At 38.5% G+C, this 22,733-nt stretch overlaps 1 protein-coding gene and 1 long non-coding RNA gene across 3 annotated transcripts in view; one reads left to right on the forward strand and one right to left on the reverse strand.

The window, feature by feature from the left end:
* The window catches only part of CLPX (caseinolytic mitochondrial matrix peptidase chaperone subunit X), a 37,238-nt gene extending 20,895 nt beyond the window's left edge, over window positions 1-16,343 (reverse strand). The window contains exons 1-3 of one of the 2 annotated variants that reach the window (XM_037502728.1): window positions 16,082-16,343; window positions 9,346-9,506; window positions 7,011-7,128 (exon numbers count right to left, since the gene is read on the reverse strand). In XM_037502728.1, coding sequence (XP_037358625.1) covers window positions 7,011-7,128; window positions 9,346-9,506; window positions 16,082-16,160 — 358 coding nt within the window. In that variant the 5' untranslated portion in view covers window positions 16,161-16,343. Of the gene's footprint in view, window positions 1-7,010; window positions 7,129-9,345; window positions 9,507-15,709; window positions 16,002-16,081 lie in introns of those variants that run through there. The other variant, XM_037502727.2, reaches the window with a different exon arrangement.
* A 144-nt stretch (window positions 16,344-16,487) lies between these two features.
* Window positions 16,488-17,905, forward strand: LOC119238747 (uncharacterized). The gene is made up of 3 exons (XR_005123646.2): window positions 16,488-16,690; window positions 16,899-17,029; window positions 17,450-17,905. It is a non-coding gene; the product is annotated as an uncharacterized LOC119238747 (long non-coding RNA).
* Window positions 17,906-22,733: the final 4,828 nt, after the last annotated feature.

Raw genomic sequence — 22,733 nt, forward strand, 5'->3', positions numbered from 1 at the left:
CATGATACAGGCATGGCTAAAGAATTCATTGGCCATTGGTGATTGAACTCCAGCTCTAGCCCCATTACCTCACTGGAGATCTGGGAGTATGGGACTGGATCTTACAACTTGTTCTCACATTAGTTTCCCTGGCAACCAACCCCCTTCTTTAGAAGGAGTCACTTTATTAACATAGCAAAAGATACCTCTAACACCCTCAACATTTGGGAAAGTCCAAGGTTTTATAGGAAGCTCTAAAACAGAAATTGTAGAAGACCAAATATGCTTGAGAAATATATTTTGGTCATTTGAATTACCAAATACACACACAGACACAAACATACATTTTCTTTCCTGTAAAACACAATTATCATAATTATGAAAAATTTCAAACATATACAAATGTTGTAAGAAATAAATCAATTTTAATCCATGAAAATATGAAAATGTATATCCCTAGGTACTTTTCAAACCTGTGAGCATTTTTAAAATCTTGAGTTGGTAAATATATAAAATTATTTCATCCTTCTTTAGATTCCTCTTTACTCCACTAATTCCTATTTCTTAACCCTAAAAGTCAGTAAGAAACTAACAAAATAACAACTTTCTCGACCATACTGACTTAATTCAAAGATAATCATACAGCTTTTGAAAACAACACAATGGCATTTAAATGTAAGAATAAAAAGAGTTTGTTAATTACAAAGCCTCATGTGAGGTGATTTTGTAAATGCCAAGTTGGGTGTTTCGCTCATGCCCAAAAAGTCAAACTGAAGCACAAGAAATGTCTTTACAAGGAAGAGTTTATTTGAAATGCCCATCAAAAGAGTCATGGGGATAGTCACCCCAAAAACCCCAGTTCTCCCAATGGAGAGAATGCTGGGATTATATAAGGCGGAAGGAATGTGAGAAGTACAGGGGTCCACATTTCCAGATCCATGGAGGTGCTGGGCCGTCTAAGTGACACGAGTCAAGGTGTTTGACTTTCCCAGCTTAGTGTTTTCTCAGCGATCAACACGTTTGTTTCTGATGCCACTATCAACCCCAGAGGGACACAGAGAACTTTGTTAGAGATGTAACACACTCAGTGTCCCAAGTTCCAAGGAACACAGGCTGAAGCCAGTTAATCACAAATAGAGGGAAGAGAGAACAAATAGGGATTAGAGTTTAATTCCACTTATTCCTCATTTTTAATCTAGAGGAGCTTTTTTTGTTGTTGCAAAATGGATGGGATATAGCTGCAATTTCTTCTTTTCTCTCTGTGAAACATATCTCTAACAGACTTATACTTTTAACCTTCTCTTAAGTACTAGCCTTATTCAAGGTACACAGGGATTTCAGAAAGCAGCATAGTAGACAATTCCATATATACTCTGAATAGATAACAGAGCAAAAGATACAAAAGAATCAGTTACATGTTGGTAGGTCTAGGTAATACATTCTTGTGTTATTTTTGTGTAATCTAACCAGACAGATAAAGCTGAAAAGAAAAATAAAGTTTTAAACTATGGTAATATCTCTTTTATTAGAATATAAAACTACCTATGCATGGATTACATAAATGGTTTTGATATCTAAATCTTCACAGAATAATCTATACATTAAAAAAATACCACCAGACAATTCCACATTCAAAAAATAAATCTAATCATTAATTCAGTCAATTTAATTCTCATGTGTTGATTCTTAAACACAAGACAAACCAAAAATACATTCTGGAGAGCAAATTTTTTTAAACTAGGAGAGATTTTAAACTAGGAGAGATCACCCATGTTTCCATTCATTGATCTATGTTTACCTAAAGAAAAAGATAAAGCTATTCCAAGTACCTTTGATTAACACAAACCCAAATACATTATCAACACCATTGACCATCAGTGGGAAAGATAGTTGATTTCTTTATTTTCTATTTCAGCATCAGCATACAAGTGTTACTGATGGTGAACAAGGAAAGGATTATAGGGCAGAGAGGCCTCTGATCTAATTTGGGCATTGTGACAGGAAAATCTGGCCTGAGAACTCAAGGACAAAATATTTCTCTAAAGAAATTAGGTCAAAGGGAAAGAAATCAAACACCATCAAATCACATCCCTCTCTGGTTACTGTTGAAGGAATGCTTAAATTCCACTTGAATATTGCAATGCAATTTTATACTGAAACATGTTCAATATATATCTAAGGTCAAAGATTCAATTTTATTTATCAAAATGCTTTTCCAGAAAAAAAATACAAATGCTACAATGCATATATTTGACCCTAGATATAAAGCAAAAATCTAATTGTATTAAATTATTAGGGATTAGATCTTTCCCTTAAATGATTACTACAAGGATTGTATGTTCACATGCAGAATACTGCTTTCAGTAAACATGCTCATATAGTATGATTAACAAACACTATGTGGAATTAATAATCATAATGAAAAGATTGTATGTTAAATCTTTTTCAGATTTGTTTAAATGCAAGCTTTTCATGTCAACTATTGCAGAAATGCTTAATTCCCACCCCAAGAGACACACAGGTACAACAAATCTTCAAAAAGTAGTATATACATAAAAATAAAAACGACTCTATCTTAAATACAAGTGGGGAGACTATTCATGTTTGACAAGTTATTTTTTAAATGGGTAAAAGAAAAATAAAGAATAGTATATATTAGTTCTTTTAATAAGATTCTAAGATACTAATCTTTCAATTCCTGATGATTTTCTTTATGAACATGATGGTATCTATAGATAAAGTATTTTACTTCCATAAACTCAAGTAACAAAACCTATTTTAATATCACAATTAACAAGATAAAAAAATCCCTACAAATATGCTTGCAAGATAGTATATATATATACAGCAAGGTCTATGACTAAGAATAGCTTTCACATTTTTAAATAGTTGGGGGGAAAATGACCATTAAAAGTTATATGAAATTCAAATGTCAGTGCCCACATACACAAATTTATTTGAATGTAGTCATCCTCCTATATTTATATTGTCTATGGCTGCTTTCCCACTATAACCACAAAGGAGAATATAGTAGTTCCCTCTTAATCTATGGAGAGTAAGTTCCAAGACCCGCAGAGAATGTCTGAAACTTCAAATAGCACCTATGTATACTATGTTTTTTCCCATATATACATACCTATGATAAAGTTTAATTCATAAATTAGGCATAGTAATAAACAAGTTTTGAACTTTTAAAATGTAACAATTATATTTTATTTTTTTATTTTATTTTATATATTCTTTTTTTTTTTTTTTTTTTTTTTTTATTTTTTTTTTAAATTTTTTTTTAAGATTTATTTATTTATTTATACAAGCACTGGGTACAGTCAGAAGCGCGGGAGGGTGAGAGAATTCACCAGAGCCAGAGCGGGGAGCAGAGCAGGCAGAAGGACCGAAGGACACTGCTGAGGGGAGCAGCGGGCGGCAGGAGAGGTCTGCACGCCATGTGGGATCCTCCGCCGGTGGCCGGGGAGCAGCCGGGGATCGAACCGGCGCTGCAGAGGCTGCGGGCAGCTTCGCAACCCAGCGCTCAACCACTGCGCCACCGGGGAGGCCCTATTTTATATAATTCTTACATCATTTTTCATCTTTGCATAATGTATGCATTTTCATTTTGGTTATATTCCCCATACAATTGCACCCCCCCCTTATTTTGACTCTAGTCCTTCCTCTCCCCGCCCCCCCCCCATAGTGTGTCTCTGGTTTATAGTTGCTTGTTGATTTTGATTTTTGCTTTGTATTGATTAGTCTTTTTCCTGGTCTCTTATTTAGGTTTTCTAAATTCCTGCTATGAGTGAGACCATTCGGTATTTTTCTTTTTCTTTCTGACTTACTTCGCTAAGCATGATCCCTTCTAGCTCCATTCATGTTGCTGCAAACTGCATGTGTTTATCTATTTTGATTGCTGAGTAATATTCCATGGTGTATATGTACCACATATTCTTGATCCAGTCATCTATTTTTGGGCATTTGGGTTGTTTCCATAGCTTAGCTATTGTAAATAGTGCTCCTATAAACACAGGCGAGCAGGTGCCCTTTGGAATTAATATTTCTGTGTCCTTTGGGTAAATACCTAGGAGTGGAATTGCTGGATCATATGGAAGCTCTATGTTTAGTAGGTCAAGAAATCTCTATGCAGCTCTCCATCATGTTTGGACCAGTTTGCACTCCCACCAGCAGTGCAAGAGAGTTCCTTTTTCTCCACAACCTTGCCAACATTTGTTGTTGCTAGTTTTTTTAATATGTGCCATTCTCACTGGTGTAAGATGGTATCTCTTTGTAGTTTTGATTTGCATTTCCCTGGTTACAAGTGATGTTGAACATTTTTTCATATGCCTGTTGGCCATTTGCATATAATAATATATTTTAATAAAAGTTTTGTGAATGTGACCTCTCTCAAAATATCATTATTGTATATAACAATTTTGGACTGTGTTTGACCACAGGTAACTGAAATCACAGATAAAGGGAGACTACTATAGTTGTAATAAAGAGACCACAAGGTCCACAGGCTAAAATACTTACTATTTGATACTTTGATATAAAATACTTACTATTTTACTTTTATAGTAAAAATTTGCTGAATCTTGCTATCTAGCATTAAAAGGAAAGAACACAGAATGAGAAAATATTTGCAAATCATTTGTCTGGATAAAGGTCTAGTATTCAGAATATATAAAGAACTGTTAGGATGATAGAAAAAAAATAACTCAACAAAGGACAAAGTAGTGTTTTCTTCAAAGGATCTATATAAATGACCAATAAGCACATGAAAGGATATTTCATATCTTTAATCTTTAGGGAAAGGTAAGACAAAAATCACAATGAGACATCTCTATGATGGCTACAATAAAAAAAGGTAAATTTTGAAGAGGATGTGGATAAATTGGAATCCTTATACATTGCTACTTGGGTTGTAATATGGTATAGGCTCTGTGGGTAAGTTTGGCAGTTCCTTAAAGAGATAAACAGTATCCTTTTCCCCAGCAATTCCATTCCTGAACATAAATCCAAGAGAAGTAAAAAAAACACAACTACATAAAAACTTAGACACAAATGTTCAATAGCAGAATTCAAAATAGTCAACAAACAGAAACAACTCAAATAACCTCCAACTGATGAATAAACAATGGAAAACTACTCAGTCAGTTTTATTATACTGATATATAATAAAACACCACATGAACCCTGAAAACATGCAAAGTGAAAGAAGGCACACACAAAAATGCTTCATATTGTATAACTATTTTTATATGAAATATCCAACATAGACAAATCTATAAAGAGTGAGTAGGCTGTTGCCCAGGCCAAGAGGGAAAGGGTAAACAGTGTCTGTTAAGGAAAGTGAGTTTCTTTTGGCGGTAACAGAAGTTCTTCTAGAATTAGATAGTGGTGATAACTGTACAATTTGGTGAATATACTAAAAACCAAAGAAATGTACACTTTAGGTGGGTGATTGTATGGTATGTGAATATCTCTTTAATGAAAAAACTTGTAAATGAAAAAAAAATAAGGGGACTCGCTGGTGGCACAAGGGGTTAAGTCTCAGCACTATGAAGCTATGGGCAGCCACTGAAGCATGAGTTCAATCCCTGGCCAGGGAGCTGACGCACATGGCGCAGCAGACCTCTTCTGTCTCACCTGTTGCTCCCCTCAGCAATGTATTTCAGTCAGTCCACCTATTCTGCTTCCCATATTGTCTCTGGTGAATCTTCTCACCCCCTTCCCTGCACCTCTGGCCTACACCCCAGCACTTGCATGCATAAATATTTTTTTAAAAAATGAAAGGACTAGACATGTATGTATTTACATAACTCTCAAAACATTGTTGAATGAGGAAAAAAAGCAATTTGCAAAAACACAAATATACCATTTATGCTTTTTGAGAATAGTATGGTTGATGAAGATTTATTATAGAAAAATATCTTTTATCTGTAATGTTGAACTTTTTTAATAAAGGGGGATGGAGAGATATATATAACCTAAACAGGCCATTCATGAAAGAACTACAAATGACCAAAATATAGATCAAAAGGGGCCTCCCTGATGGTGCAAGGTGTTAAGTCTCAGAACTATGAAGCTACAGGCAGCCACTGCAGTACAAATTCAATCCCCGGCCAAGGAGCTGACCCACATGGCGCAGCAGACCTCTCCTGTCTCATCTGCTGCTCCCCTAGCAGTGTGTTTCAGTCAATCTGACTGTACTGCTCCCTACTCAGTCTCTGGTGAATCCTCTCACCCTCCACCCCCTGCACCTCTGGCCTAAACCCCAGTTCTTGTATGCATAAATAAATCTTAAAAAAAAAAAAAAGTTATATCATCCAGATCTAACACTTTCAACTTATGTTGAGATCCATCTTAATATTCATTCAAACTGATTCCTCTATTTGATTAAGTGCTAGGCAAAACCACAGAGAGAACCTCTAACATTGCAGTTACAGAAAGGAGTTACTTTAAAAATCTTTCCGAAACTGTGAAAACATACCAGATGTATTATTTTTTCATATAGTGGCCAATTAATAGCAATGATAAATGTAAAACTGTAAGTCAAGTCTCAGTATTTGGGTTAGAATATAGAAAATCCTCTCCACCTCATAATCAGAAACTGAAAGAGGACTTAACTCCTCTGGAAATTACTTAGGGAAAAACTTTAATATTTGAATGACTCATCTCCATAACTGTATGAAGTGCTCAAATATCTGAAGAATGGAATAATAAATACAGAATGAGCCTGGTTCTTCTCCAGCTTAATGGCCACATACAAAAAAACTTCTAACATCCAAATTTGAAACAAACACACACAAAAGCAAAAGAAAGAAGCAAACAGTTTTCTTAAATTATCTTTTTTTTTAACCACAGTACAAAGTATTAACCATTCCTGAGGACTTTTAGTATTTGATGAACATAAGAAAGAATCCTGTAAGCTAAGGGAAAAAAATAACTCTAGTTACAAAGTTTATATATTTCTATATAGTTAATGATTTACAGATAAGGGAGGGAAAAAGAAGAACCATAGAAGAAGTAAAACTTACACACAAAAGTCTCTACATGGGTGCACAAGTCGCCACATTTAGGACAGCGCAGCTGGTTTCCACCTTTCCCAGAATTCCCAGAGCCAGATTTCTTACTGCTTCCCTCACTCACTGATTTCTGATATATATGAAGGAGAAAAAGAATGTGAATTATTACTTCCAGGCAACCTTTTCAAATGTAACTTAAATATGAACAATATAGTTTATAATTAATCTATAACTTTTACAATTTCTAGAGTGTAATTATTAGTATAATTTATATCTCTACTGTCACTGGTGTCCAAAGATACATTTACCACTAAGATAAAATCAATTTCCATAAACACATTTATCTGCATTCCTTCTTCACATAGTATGTGTAATAAATATCTTTCTTTCAATGACTCAATAAGCACTAGGAAAAAATGACATAAGTAAAGCCATTTTCAAATGGGACCAGGGTGGACAATGCAGACAAACCATTTCACTGCTACTTTAAACTGCCAGACCCTTGGACTGGGTCAAACCACCGACATTCCAAGAGACAACATGAGGGAAAATACCTTATTTGAAAGGACTGATAAAAGTAAACTTTTACCTACTTTTACTTTGTCCTTTCTACCTGACAATTTTTACCTATAACTCCTCCATCTGACCATTACCTCATCCTTTTTCTCTCTTAAAAAAAAAAAAAGAAACTTTGTCCTTCCTTCAGACATGTTTTAATTTTTGCCTAAATCTGTGTGCCTTGAATTGTAATTCTCTGCTTTTGCCAAATACAGTCAACCCTCAGAGATATTCGGGGTTCAGTTTTAGAAAACTGCAACAACAGGTATATCAGAATAAAACAAGTCACACAAATTTTTAGCTTCCTAATATATGTGCAAGTTATGTTTACACTATAGTCTATTAAGTATGCAATAGTATTATGTCAAAAAGAAAACCTAAATGCATGTACCTTTAAAAAATACTTATTTGCTAAAAAATGCTAACCACCACCTGAGCATTCAGAAAGTCAAAATAATTTTTTTGCCAGTGGAAGGTATTGTAATAACTGGCAATATCTGGGAGGTGCAATAAAGCAATTTGCAATAAAACAAGGTATACATGTGTATCGATTTTTGCTTGCCACTAATTGCTGTTCTCTTATTGAAGGTTAACAGATACTAGAAGTGAAAAATTAGATTTCAATGAAACTGAATCAGGAATTATCATGACTAGCAGTCACCTATCTTTTTTGATATAATTTTTCTCATCTCTAAAATGGGGATAATTTCACTTACGTCAGAAAGTCATTGTTAGGATTAACTATGAATATAAAAACACCTAGCACTTTGTTTTGCACATAATATTAATATAAATGTTAGTTAAATTCACACTAAAAAAAATGTTAATTATCTTTTTTTTTTAAAGATTTATTTATTTACACAAGCACTGGAGGATGAGAGAATTCACCAGAGCCAGAGCGAGGAACGGAACAGGCAGACCAATGAAATACACTGCTGAGGGGAGCAGCGGGTGGCAGGAGAGATCTGCGCACCATGAGGGACCCTCGCCCCGCGGGGATCGAACCAGCGCTGCAGAGGCTGCGGGCAGCCTCGCAACCCAGCGCTCAACCGCTGCACCACCGGGGAGGCCCAAAAAATGTTATAATTATCTTACTGACCCAACACAACACCAATCATTTACTTGCTAGCCACAGAGTAGCCCAATGTTAGGTCATACAGATATCCAAGATTTTTAGAGTATAAGTAAGGTTTATACTATCATGAATTGTTAAGAGTTGTGTGAAAGTAAGAAATGATGGCTATTCCTAATTTAACTCTAAGCAATGACTACATAGATTATTTAGTGATGCTTCTTTATTACTTTGGGGACTTACTGCTTACTGAGTATAATTTTTTGGGGCCTCCCTGGTGGCGCACGGGTTAAACACAGCGCTATCAAGTTATTGCCAGCAACTATAGCAGGAGTTCGATCATGGTAGCCAGGGAGCTAACCCATATGGCACAGCAGACCTCTCCGGTCTCACCAGCTGCTCCCCTCACCAGTGTATTTCAGTGCAGCTGCCTGTTGTACTCCCCACTCTCTCTGGTGAATCCTCTCACCCCTGCACCTCTGGCTTACACCCCAGTTCTTGTATGCATAAATAAACCTTTAAAAATAAATAAATATTTTATGGTTCAAACTGAAACACAAAATAAAATTACCTAAAATTCTTTGTATCATTTTACATATTTCATATTTCCTACAGTGTAAAACATATAAATCAATGGAATACACAGAACGATTTCACATTTGTTTAAAGGAAGAAACTCAAATAGTGCAGAGATGCCAATAAAGATAAAATTATTACCTTATTTCCATCTCCAGAGCCATCTTTACTTATCCCATCTTTTGAGGCAAAATATGCTGGTGTTTCTGTAAAAGTTCTAAAAGGAGCTCTTCGTAGGATCTGAGTTTCAAAGGTCCCAAGTCTTCCTAAAACTGGTATTTGAATGCGACCACAAGAAATACCTGAAAATTTAATTAAATTTATTGAAAGTTAACACTTAAATAAACAAAAGAAACTTGATTTTTGCCTCCCACATTTTATTCCCTCCAAAATTCTCAACTCAGGCTTTTATTCTATACCTGTTCAGCACTTTTAAGAGATCATACATGCAATATACAAATACAACACTAAAAACTCAAATGCAATAACTAATTTATAATAGTGTCCTTCAAATAATTTTTAAAATATCTTTTAAATAATATAAATGACTGGTTTTTTTATTAACTCCAATTTTCCAACACACTTGTGTGCACTGTTAGAACGGCTAGTCTCTGTAGTTATTTATCATCCTAAGTTATCTTGAGTTCCACTAAATACAAAAATGAATCCACCCAACTTCTCAGGAAAGATACAAATAAAAACTTTCTCATCTCTATATAAAATTTATAAATTCCAAAAAAAGAATTAAGATTCATGACATCTCAGGCCCTAATCCAATTTTGTTTAAAAGTTTTGGTTTTTTTTTAAGACTTATTTATCTATGCATACAAGAACTGGGGTGTACAGCAGAGGTGCGGGGGATGAGAGGATTCACCAGAGAGAGTGGGGAGCAGAACAGGCAGATCTACTGGAATACACTGCTGAGAGGAGCAGCGGGTGAGACAGGAGAGGTTTGCTGCACCATGTGGGTTGCTCCCTGGCCAGCAGGGATTGAACTCTGCAGTGGCTAGCAATAGCTTGACAGTGCTGTCTTTAACCCCTGTACCACCAGGGAGGCCCAAGTTTTTTTTAAAATCTAAAATTTTATGGCCTACAAAATTTTCCAACACTATTAAACTTGAATAGGAAAAAAATAAAGTACACATTTGATGTTAGTTCTAAGCAATGTTTTCAAAAGACATTTCAAAATTTTAAAAGTAACTTTTCCAGTTTTTGCAGTAACTGATAGCCATTACTCTCATTTGCATGAGATTTAAGGTAGTTATTGATTTTAAGCTAAATATTAATGCTGTTCCAAAAACATAATATGATTTAAAGACTGTCAACCTAAAAAGCAAGCCTAGAAAAAGTTAATGGGGGAAGGGGATAAATGAAATCAAGAATGGAAAATGTCAGTGTACACTGAGGCTGGTGTGATAGGTATTTTGGGGGTTCAGTGTTCTACTTCATTGTGTTTGAAAAAGGTTCATAACAATACATTAAAAATGTATTGTTATAATAAAATAATCTATTATTTAATCTATGTAACAAATATAACTTTTTCATTGAACCATTAAGATGTATTCAGAGAGAAAACTACAATTATAACAAGATTTATGATGTGAAGCTATCATATCTTGATGCTTAGCATAAAATTTAACCCTGAAATATACAGTATATAATGTCTATTTACAATTAAATACATCTTTCAAACAGTGTTTTAACAATTTACAATATCTGGGCCTCCCCGGTGGCGCAGCGGTTGAGCGCTGGGTTGCGAAGCTGCCCGCGGCCTCTGCGGCGCCGGTTCGATCCCCGGCTGCTCCCCGGCCACCGGAGGAGGGTCCCACATGGCGTGCAGACTTCTCCTGCCGCCCGCTGCTCCCCTCAGCAGTGTACTTCGGTCCTTCTGCCTGCTCTGCTCCCCGCTCTGGCTCTGGTGAATTCTCTCACCCTCCCGCGCTTCTGACTGTACCCAGTGCATGTATAAACAAAACAAACAAACCAGCAAACAAATAAATAAAGCATGCCTCTAAAAAAAAAAAAAAAAAAAAAAAAACCAATTTACAATATCTAATGCTAGAGCCTCCCTGGTGGCGCAAGCGGTTAAGACGCAACCTATGACTTACAGCCGCCACTGCAGCACAAGTTCGATCCCCGGCCAGGAAGCAACCCACATTGCACAGCAGACCTCTCCTGACTTGCCCACTGCTCCCCTCAACAATGTATTTCAGTCAATATGCCTGTATTGTTCCCCTCTGTCTCTGGTGAATCCTCTCACCCCTCACACCTCTGGCCTATACCCCAGTTCTTGTATGCATAAATAAATCTTTTTAAAAAAATCTAATGCTATTAAAAAATATGCTAAAAGGGAATTATCTGAATTTAAGGAAAATTAAAATTATGAACATACATAATCCTTTTAAAGTCTTCTTGAATAGAAAAATAAATCCCTCATCTTATCAAGTAAGATAAGAAACCAATCATACAATCACCACAGAGAATATTATCTGAAAGACTAGGTATGGTATTGTATTTCTATTTTGACATTCTGTAATCTATGGGCTATAATCTATAGGCTATTATACCAAAAAGATATCTTAAATGCTAAACCTATTGCTTAAACTTGAGCATGTATCAGAAAGCTCATTAGAAACGAAATGCAGGGCTCTTCCCTGGTTCTGATTTAGGTAGGATGCAGGACCCAAGAAAGCGTTTTGAAGAAGTTCCCAGCTGATGGTGATGTTGCCAGTCTGAAGACCACATATCTTAAATCACTGTACTAAAGAATTCCAATGACCACTCACTCAATAACAATATAAAATCCACACTGAAATAACTGCAGCAAACTAATCAGGAGTTTTTCATTGTTTTTGTGCCATGAACCCTTCTGGCACCCTTCTGGCATTCTGGTAGAGCCTATGGATAGATCCTTCCTCAGAATGCCGTTTAAAGTATAGAATAAAATACATAACAAAGGAAACAAATTTACTTAAGTAGTTATCAAAATTTTTTTAAATATGCTTCTTTACCAACAAACAAAACTAAGTAAGATTTAGTAACTCTAAAAAATATCATGACTTCAAAATAATGAAAAGTATAAACAATATTTTGAGGTATCAGCAACTGAACTGTGATATAAAAATATATGCGCCTTTGGTAACAAACTCATAGATACTCTAATACTACTGAAACTTGTTGCCTACATTCAAACTTAAAGGAAATCTTTTATTTCACCTAGAGATTATGAAAATAAAGTTCACACAGAACTTATGAATTCCATTCCTTGACCCTTTAGAGGCCTGTGAACTCTAGGTGAAAAACTGCCAACAGTCAAAATAAGAAGTATTTCTGTAAAGTGTATTTCGAAAGACTACTTGGCAGCAACAAATGAAGACAGTTAAAAGTTAAACCATTTATAAAACTTGTCACATACAGAAAAAGCTTCCTGAGTTTCAGAGCCATTTCTAAAAAGAAATATGAAAATAAGTACATGTCCACAAATAACGTCAATTTTTTTCATACTAGCTAGGATTTTCTTCTCATCAACATCAATGAAATGATGTAAAATAAAATATTATCGGAGGACCTGTTTTCATTGTCCTTTGGCTTAAAATTAATTTGCTAGAATTTAATGACAACAGTAAGTGACTGCTCATTGTACATCAATTTTAGGGCTATTAATATGTAGAAGAGTAGTTTATTCAATTTTTAAATATTTGACAGCCTATATTCAATCTTGAATCAAGCATTCTCCAAAAATATACAAATGACTCAGCTTAAATTGATTTTTTATAGTTTAGATCGTGAAAAATACTAAAGAAAAATTAATATCTTTATGTAGTACAAAATATAAGTAACAACTGATGAAGAGGCAAGTGCCTAAATACTTGGTCACTATGCTCTAATACAAATTGGAAACAAAATTTCAATTAAAAAATCACAAATAATGCCAGCAACTTATCAAATGCTCACTGCTTTTATTAATCTCAACTTTTCATTTTATGACCAAGTTATTGTTTCATGATTCTGAATATTTCTTAATAAAGAAATATTAACATTATAATCATAAAGAAGTAAATAACATCACTTCTGATAGCTTTCCTCAAGTTTAAAAATGTTTTCACTAGGGTTGGTCTGCTGGTCTAAAGATGACTATGCCAAGAAAAATGTTAATTAAGAAATAATCTGTAATTCCAGAAAAAACAATGCTTTTATCATTTTACTTTGCCTAATTTAATCCATATTGTAATTTAACTGGCAAAGAGAGAGAATTAAAATCTAGTTAAAACCATAAAAGCAAGCACACATTATATAACATGAAAATTATGGACAACAAAATGTTTGAGCATTCTCATATCTCCATTTACACCCTGAAGAGGTGACATCCTTTCTTCAGTGGACAAGGACAGAAAGCAGTCAGAAAGAGAATTATTTGAATCAAATATTTCTGAATGCACATATTTAGGATGCAACTTGACTGTTATATGTGCAAAGTACATTAAGGTTATTAAAAATGGAAAAATACTAGCAGTTTGGGTCAAAAAATTTTTTAATTTCTACTTTACTTTAGGTTTCAGTAAAATAGTGGGAAAAACACATTAAACTGGATGCACAGAGCCTCTCAGGAAAAGAAAATAGATCCAGTATCTAGTATGACAATTTACCAAATAATTTTTTAAACTACCACTTACAATTTTAAGGTCCGACATGACAGACAGACCAATGGAAATAGAGAACAGCGCTGTACTTCAAAAGAGCTCTGAACTGTCCCTTTATTTATTTATTTATTTATTTTAAATAGACACATGTTTTTATTTATTTATTTGTTTGTTTGTTTGTTTGCTTGCTCATACATGCACTGGGTACAGTGAGAAGCGCGGGAGGGTGAGAGAACTCACCAGAGCCAGAGCGGGGAGCAGAGCAGGCAGAAGGACCGAAGTACACTGCTGAGGGGAGCAGCGGGGCCGCAGGAAAGGTCTGCGCGCCATGTGGGACCCTCCTCCGGTGGCCGGGGAGCAGCCGGGGATCGAACCGGCACAGCAGAGGCCACAGGCAGCTTCGCAACCCAGCGCTCAACCGCTGCGCCACCGGGGAGGCCCCTGTCCCTTTATTTTTAATTCATTTTACAATTTCTTATTAGAAGACTATTATTGATGAAATTTTTTACTGTTTATAATAATAAACTAGCCAAATTTAATTATAATTTTTCTATTTTTGTGTGTCTTTCTCTTTCCAGGAATCCTAAGTAAAAATAACTCTTCTGGAGTTTAATTCCTTAAAAGAAACTATCTCTATGTTCATGTAAATTTATGTATACTCTGAGTATCTACTATGAAAAATAAACATTTTATGTAATTAAGCCTTGTGTGGAAAGTTTTAAATCAATGGGAAAACCACTGCTGTTTCCCAGTCATGTAAAACTGTTAAATTCTATAATGATATGGGCGCTCTCATATTAAGCTTCATTTTCTCCTCTACAGTAAAAACAATGGTTTGCTATTTCTGAAAAACACTGGCAAACTTTTATTATGATACACATACAATATTCCTAGTAAGTCATTAACTTGTGTTGATTTACATAATATTTAATTTTCAAAACAAGATTGTTTTAAAAAGGAAAAAACCAACCACATATCTCTTATGACATACTGTATTCAGGGAAATTGGAACAGATCAAGAACTTTGTCAAAGTCTTCCCTGCCCCAAGACAACACACTCTATATTCACTCCTAGACACAAAATTGTCTACTCCACTCTATTTAAACTTGGGGTTGTGAATTTGTTCACTGTATCTAAAGCACCAAAAGGGGTCCTCAACGAATATATGTTAAATACGCTCATTAAAATTCCTGTCATTTATAAATGTCTGCAACTCAAATTCCTGCAACAGACAGCTCGTGTCTTGGGACTTGATTCCTTTACATTTATGTATCACTTTACAAAACGATCTGTCCATATTATCTCACCGAATCCCTCTCTGCGAAATGAACTGCCTAGAAATACACATTGAATAAACAGCAAGACTTTTACAATTAATCTAAAAACTAGGGAAAGTGTTTGTTGTTTGTTTGTGCAGGGGTCATAAGCGGACAAGTCAAAACAAAACAAACTTGTCTCGAAGTGATTACAACAGGCTCTATCCTCGCAGTCTGGCACTCATAGATTTGGGGAAGAGGAAAATGGTGTCTTTCCCGGGGTATCCTGGCTGGGGTGCCACCTTTTCACAGCTCCTGATAAACAGCAAGGAAAGGTAAACAAGAGCCGCTCTTGAGAAACTATCTCGGGCTGTCAAGTTGGGAAAGCTGGCAGCCGAGGGCAGAGACACCCAAGTACTCCAAGCAGAATTTCTTCAGGAACGTCCCTCATCTCCGCGACCCTCTCCAGCCGGCCCGGCGCCGGGAAGTGCGGGGCGGAGCGACGGCCGGGGCCGGCGGCCGCACAATGACAGCGCCACGGCGGGTCGCGCGGCCTGCGCCCCGGCCCCTCGCCCGGCCCCTCGCCCGGCCCGCCCGGAGCCACCTACCGGCCCGAGGGGAAACCCGGCCCGGCGCCGGAAGAACCGCCGAGGCAGGGGGCAGGCCCCGGAGAAGGTCCAGGGAGGGTCTGGGGGCACTTTTCAACGACAGGAGCATTTCTGCGCCTCTTTCGGGGTTTCTGCTTAGTGGCCACAGTCCGACCCCAACATCAGGAGCCCTGAAGGCGCTCGGGCCGGGGAGCACCGGGGTTCACTTCAAATGTGAGAAGCAGCTGCTCCAGAGGCCGGCAAAGGCCCATCCCACAGGAAAGTGAGGGGTGCCAGGCGAAGCTCCGCGCACCCCCTCACCACCTCTCGGTGGGGTGGGCCTTTGGCCCTCCCCGGGGTCGCAATGGCTCAGGTGAGGAACTACTTCGTTACCTCTATGCGCGGAGGCGAGCGAGGAGGTGATGAGCCGCGCGGCAACCGAGCCGCAAGTACAAGCGCCGCAGCCGGACATCTCCGCGGGACTAGGCCGGGGCTTCGCCTCCTGCTGCCCTCCGGGCCTCAGCCGCCCGACTCCTACTCTGTAGGGCGCGCAGACTTGGTTCCGGACCCTCCCGCCGGCCCCAGGCCCAGTGCAGAGTTCACCCGCCTGGCAGCCAGGCCTTCGCGCTGTCCGTGCCCCACTGCCGTCTACTCAAGAGATACCTAACCCCCCTCCCTCCCCCTCCTCTACCTCCTCCCCCTACACCCCCGCCTACCGGGCCCGGGGAGCGTGCGCGCGCTTGCGTCCTAGGCTTAGGGAGGGGGCGTGGGCACGCGCAGCGTGTGCGTGCGTGAGACACTGACGTGCGGCGAGGAAAAAGGGGGCGGTGACCTGGAAGCCAATGAGCACGCTCGGGCAGGCGGCCCGTCGCCACTGGAGGAAGTACCAGTCCTGAAATGAAGGGCTTCCGGAAGTTGGTTTAGCCTAACGTAGAAAAGTTTGAGACGGAACTGAAGAGATGCAAGCCGGGAGTTGTAGTCCCAACCCTTCGCTGTACACTGGTAATTTTCGGTTGGTAGCGGGCAAGGTCACAGTGACTTAACCAGCCCTGAGAGTTTTTAAAACTTCATCGGGTACCTTGCGCCAGGCGCTTCAGTCAATAAGTTCCTTCCCCTAGGTTTCCACAGCCTGTATTCTTCATCGTGTCTTCATCCTTAGTTTCTTCATTTGTAATATACTAGTGGTATTTTTTTTTTTTTTTTTACCTAGTTCCACAAGCAACAACTGTTGATCGATGACAGCTCTCTCTTCTTTCAAGCCTACTGGTGATAACTCTTCCAGCTGTTGAAGTCCCTGTGTGCTTTACAATCCTTTGTTCCCTTAAACCTGACCACACCCTGGTAAAAAAAAAAAAAAAAAAGCCTCGCCATTAAAATCCCTTGTGTTACCCTTTGAGCCCTCTGCCTGCACGGTTGGTTCCTCTCTAGACAGCTAAACCAGATCGACCAGCTGTACGAAGTGGAGGGTGATGACATATGAATCAGAGTCATTTCCCATCTGGGTTGACTCCAGTCTGTTTACTTTGTGTGTAAGATTCTAATGAACTCTGAAACCCAGAGAAATTGCTTATGAGTTTGGGTGCCTTTAGTTGGGGGGTGGGGCGTGGAGCGAGGCCAAGCCAGAGTGGAGACCAGGTCACCCAACTTACTTAGCTCTCTTCAGTTTTGGATCAGAGAAATGTGACTTCTCGTTCCCCAGGACTAGCCTTGACAAGAGACATTGGCCTTGGCCCAGACCTCACGTGTTTTTTCTCTCTGAAGAAGCAGATGCCTGGTGCTCCCTCAGCTTAAAGTGGCAGAGACCAGAATGGAATCCAGGTCTTCCTCAGCTGCCTCCAGTGTTTTCAGACATTTCCTAGAATCTGTCAGAAACCACAGCCTTGTGGTGGAAGTGAAGGAACTGACCTTTGCTACACCAGAACCAACCAGAGCAGCTCAGCTTTTATCTGCTTCCTTTATTGGGGTTTGTTGGAAAAGCAGAGCTTTTTGCTTTATAACTTTGGGTGAAACGCATTGATTCTAAGAAAAAATCTCTCTTTTTAGAAATCAACTTAGTGGGTCACATGGACCCCAACACTGTAATTAAATTTCTTCCATCCCGCCTCTGCTTCTCATTTTCATTAAATACACATTTCTCTCTCTTAGACGAATAAACAAGATGTGCTGAAATCTATAGATTGCTATAAAGCCAACTAATTAAAAGCACAGTTAAGTCAAGACTGAGCTGGGGGCATTTCTCCATGAGACATTCCTTTTCTCTTTCCTAGGGACTTCTCTTTCATTCATTCAACAAATAATGAGCACCAGTTACATGCCAGGCACTGGTGAAATAGCATTGAACCAAAATATCCTTTCTCCACTCATGGAACTTCCATTCTAAGTGGGGAAAGACAATACAATAAGTAAAACAAAAATATATGCCACTGATATGATGACACAGGAATATTGTCTAGTATATCATCAAATTCCCGGGACAATTGACCTTTTAATGTTATTTATGGGCCGATATTTTGTGTGTTTAGACTTGTATTCCCAACTGGACTATGAGTTTTTTGAATGCAGGTCTTTCATTATATACTTGGGCTGAATACACAGTAGAAAATTGGTAAATACTTGACTATCTTACAATAATACTTTTGCTTGGCAGAAACTCCTATATACAATCAGGGCAAATTATAATTCAAAACAAGTTTCCTGTTAATAGGCACAAATTCTGCAAACGCATACAATGGTTAGCCCAACTGAATGTCCCAGAAGGGATCCCCAGGAGATGCCTAATCAACAGAGGGTAGACTTTGCCCTGGAAGGTACAAAATAAAGGGAGCTGTACACAGCCTGGTTTAACTTTTTCTCAGCAATGTGAACAAGGGTCATGTGGCTTTGGCACCAGACTGGTGATGGTTTCAACACACAAGCAACATGTATTTGGCATTTTGAATACATCATCCCCAAGCTGTGCTGTGGGTCAAAATGTATCAGTACCCAACAAATATCAATTGGGACACTAACTTCGTACTAGGCTTTTTTTTTTAAGATTTATTTATTTATTTATACAAGAACCGGGGTACAGGCCAGATTCCTGGGAGGGTGAGAGGATTCACCAGAGACAGAGCAGGGAATAGAACAGGCAGACTGACGAAATACACTGCTGAGGGGAGAAGCAGGCACAACAGGAGAGGTCTGCCGCACCATGTGGGACCCTCAACAGCCGGCTGGGATCAAACTGGCGCTGCAGAGGCAGCGGACCGCTTCACAGCGCTGCACTCAACCGCCTGCTCCACCAGGGGAGGCCCTGTATTAGGCTTTTTGATGTTATAAGTAAGCCTTATAGTGATGCTCACATTGGGGAATTTGTACCATGGGGGTATAATGAGACTTCCCAATTTGTATTTGAGCACAGTTTAAATAAAGTTTAAATAAAATAATGTCTATGTTCATATATATATATAGGGTAACTATAAAGGGTTCAAATGTATAGGATCGTTCATTGGGAACCACTTGGCTATTTGACAAAGGAACAGCTTCCATTTTATAAGGGTACATTCCCTGACCTGAAATGCACAGGTCGAGACAATTCCCTTGCTCCAAAGTGTGACCACGTAGCTGTGAGATGGAGCAGAGCTTGGTATCTGGGCAGAGAGCAATAGGGCTCCAGAGGCACAGTAAGACCCTTCTTTCTCACTTGGCACCATTTGCGTAAGCTCTGGCCAACTTCCTATAAGGACATGCCCTCAAGTTCGAAATTTGAAGACATAAAGCCAATTCTTTGCAATAAAATGGATCTTCTATGAGGAAAGTGATGGCAAATACCTGTGGTCACATCTTATCAGCTCTTTGGAAAAATATTTCTACAGTATACCTTTTCTGGCTGGTTAATGATGCTTAAGAAAGGAAGTCAAGTCCAATTTTCCCACTCAATAGTTCTACTCAAAGAGCTGATTCCTTGAGTTATTTGCCTTTTAAGAATTACATAGCTGAAGGCACATAGGTTTTATGTCTCCTTTTTACCTATGGCTCTTCTTTTGTACTTGATTCTACCACCCAGTATTTTGAGTTGCTAAGTGAAAAATAGTTTTATAGGTTGTGTCAGTGAGACATCTAATTTAGCACTGGATTTTTCAGATAAGGAAACAAGCTTATAAAAAGACAGGTGTTTGACCAAAGTCACATGAGTCAGAAACAGAAATAGAGCTCCAGTCTACTGCTTTTAAAACTGCTTTTCTTTTTTTTTCTTTTTAAACCCAAGACTCTGTTTGATAAACATGAAAATCTCACCTCCTACCACTTCTTAGAAAACCATCATTTTGTTGGGAATCACTATCTTCTGAATAAATTCATTTTTTTCTTCTGGTCAAACACTGATTCTTCAGATCAATAGCTGTTGATCCTACCAGGCACATATGGGAACTCTATATTTTAAAAGATAAAGATTTATTTTAAAAGATACAGATTTATTCTTACATCTGTAGGTAGTGTGAGACTCAATATAACAGCCAACATGACATAGAACTTTAAAAAATGCTTTTATATCCACCTTCTCATCTGATTCTCACAGCATGTATTATTGAGGTATTACTATTTGCCTTCTGGTTCTGCAGCTGGGAAGATCAGATACAAAAGGTTTAAGTGACTTGTCCAAGGTCATAGCAGAACTCAAACCCAGATCTCCACTACTGCTTCCATTACTTCCCTACATGCTCCTCCAAAAGCTGTGAGATTTTAAATGTCTGCACAATCTCCATTCCTTACCAAGAAATAATCTCCCATTAAGGATTAAAGAGCCACCATACCATTAACACAGTGGTTCCCCATCTTGCCTTCTCTAAGAAATGACCAGGGGTTTAAAGTATACCCAGCATCCTCCTCTGAAGTTTTCATGAACAATGTGCAGCGGGACTCAAGAATCTGTTTTTATTGCTAGAATACTAGAATCAGGAGAGGCTAAGGTCTACCTGAATGAACAAGGTGTTTCCATAGTGGTGAGAAAAGCCTCGCCCTTTATTTCTCAAGGTCTCTTTTGTAGGTTCCCTTTAATTGCTACCACTGAGTCACTGCCCAATCTTGATATTGTGGGGAGACTAAGAGGTTCACAGGAGAGGACTTACCACCCTCCTGGATTTGTCCTTGGGGGCTGGTGATGACTTCAGAGAGGACAAGTACCTACTTCCACCCTTTGTCCTAAATTAGAGGACAGTTCTCCATTCTGATGTTCAGGGAGATGGTCACCAGATGGCACTAACTCACCGTGGCATCCCTCTTTGAGGCCATTTGGTCGAGACACGGTGTGCTTTAAACTAGTCCTTTGGAGGTGGTTTGGTTTTGTTTGGGCATACCACGCCTTGAAGATAGTGCTAGGAAATGTTTGTTCTGTGTTTTATAAAGGGCACAGATGTCAGAAGGATGGGTGTGTGGATTCCTGCTGGGTCACTTACCAGCTGTGTGACTTCTGACAAGTGAGTTAACTTCATAAGCCTGTTTTTTCACCTATAAAGTGGGGTAGGCTCGTATTAACTTCTTATTACACATTAACTACTCACATTAACTTCTACAGAAATAAATTATTCTTTGGCGCATAGTACACACTAGGTGCTTCATAAATAATAAAGACTTTTTTTTTCCTGTGTAATGCTATGATTTTAAAGATGCTTGTAAAAGATTCCTTTTCAGTTGTGCTTTCTACCCAGGATGTTCATGACCTCACCCTACCTTAGCATTATAAGGAGTTCGTGTGATTTCAGATGAGAAACTGAATGAGAGTATGGACCCTTAGTTTATAAGTTCTTTTCACTTTGTAGTTTACTTGCATTAGCCATAAAATTAGATAATAAAGGTGATATTTCAGTAAAATTATAGTCATTTATTACTTTATAAGCAACATTTATTGAATCACAAGCATCCAATGGGCTGTACCCACTGGTAAGTCAGCCAATAAGTAAGAAATAAGGAAAAAAGTCTTCTGAGTCACTCACATAGGTGTTACAAGGTTGGCATGTCAAAATTCATATACTTTGCTAGGTCTTCACAGTCTCACAAACTCAGTTGGCTTTTTTCTTTTTTAAAGATTGATTTATTCATACGTATAAGAGCTGGGGTACAGGCCAGAGATGTGGGGGATGAGAGGATCCACCAGAGACAGAACAGGGAACAGAACAGGCAGGCTGACTGAAATATACTACTGAGGGGAGCAGCAGGCAAGACAGGAGAGGTCTGCTGCATCATGTGGGTTTCTCGCTGGCCAGCCAGGGATCAAACTCAGGCAGCAGGGGCTGCAGATTGCTTCATGATGCGGTGCTTAACCCCTTGCGCCACCAGGGAGGCCCTCAAGTGGCCTTTTAATCACAAATTCAGGAAGCATTTTTTAATGAGCAAGTAGTTAGAGGCTATCAAAGTGACCAGATAATTCTGAAAAGGAATAACAACCAAAAACCTTCCTTGAAGATGAAAAGTATAATTGTTAAAATTACATGGATAAATTTCATTAATATTTTTGACGAGCCAAAAAGAAAAGAGATGCTAAAAGCAGACATTTTAAACAGAGCCAGAGGGTTCTCTAGGATCCTCACAAAAAGGGGGTAAACAGAAAGATGGATGCAAGAACTCAACAGAAGAGTATATAGTCTGAAGTCATCTGGTTGAAATTTTGATATAAAATTTCTTAAATATGTCAGTACTGGTTGCCATTTCATTATACTACAGAAATAATTGGTATTCATTATCAGAATTCCTAATGCATCAGGAAAAGATTGGATTATGCTTTTTTCTTTTTTTTTTTTAAAGATAGAACATATACAGGCCTCCCTAGTGGTGCAAGTTGTTAAGGCTCAGCATTATGAAGCTATTGGCATCCACTGCAGCATGAGTTCGATCCCTGGCCAGGGAGCTAACCCACATGGTGCAGCAGACCTCTCCTGTCTTGTCCTCTGCTCCCCACAGCAGTAGTGTATTTCAATCATTCAGCCTGTTCTTCTCCCCACTCTGTCTCTGGTGAATCCTCTCACACACACCCTCCACACACACACCTCTGGCCTATACCCCAGCTCTTGAA

This window comes from Talpa occidentalis, unplaced genomic scaffold (genome assembly GCF_014898055.3).
Source record: "Talpa occidentalis isolate TD23 unplaced genomic scaffold, MPIMG_talOcc4v2.1 talOcc4.11, whole genome shotgun sequence".
Lineage (NCBI taxonomy): Eukaryota > Metazoa > Chordata > Mammalia > Eulipotyphla > Talpidae > Talpa > Talpa occidentalis.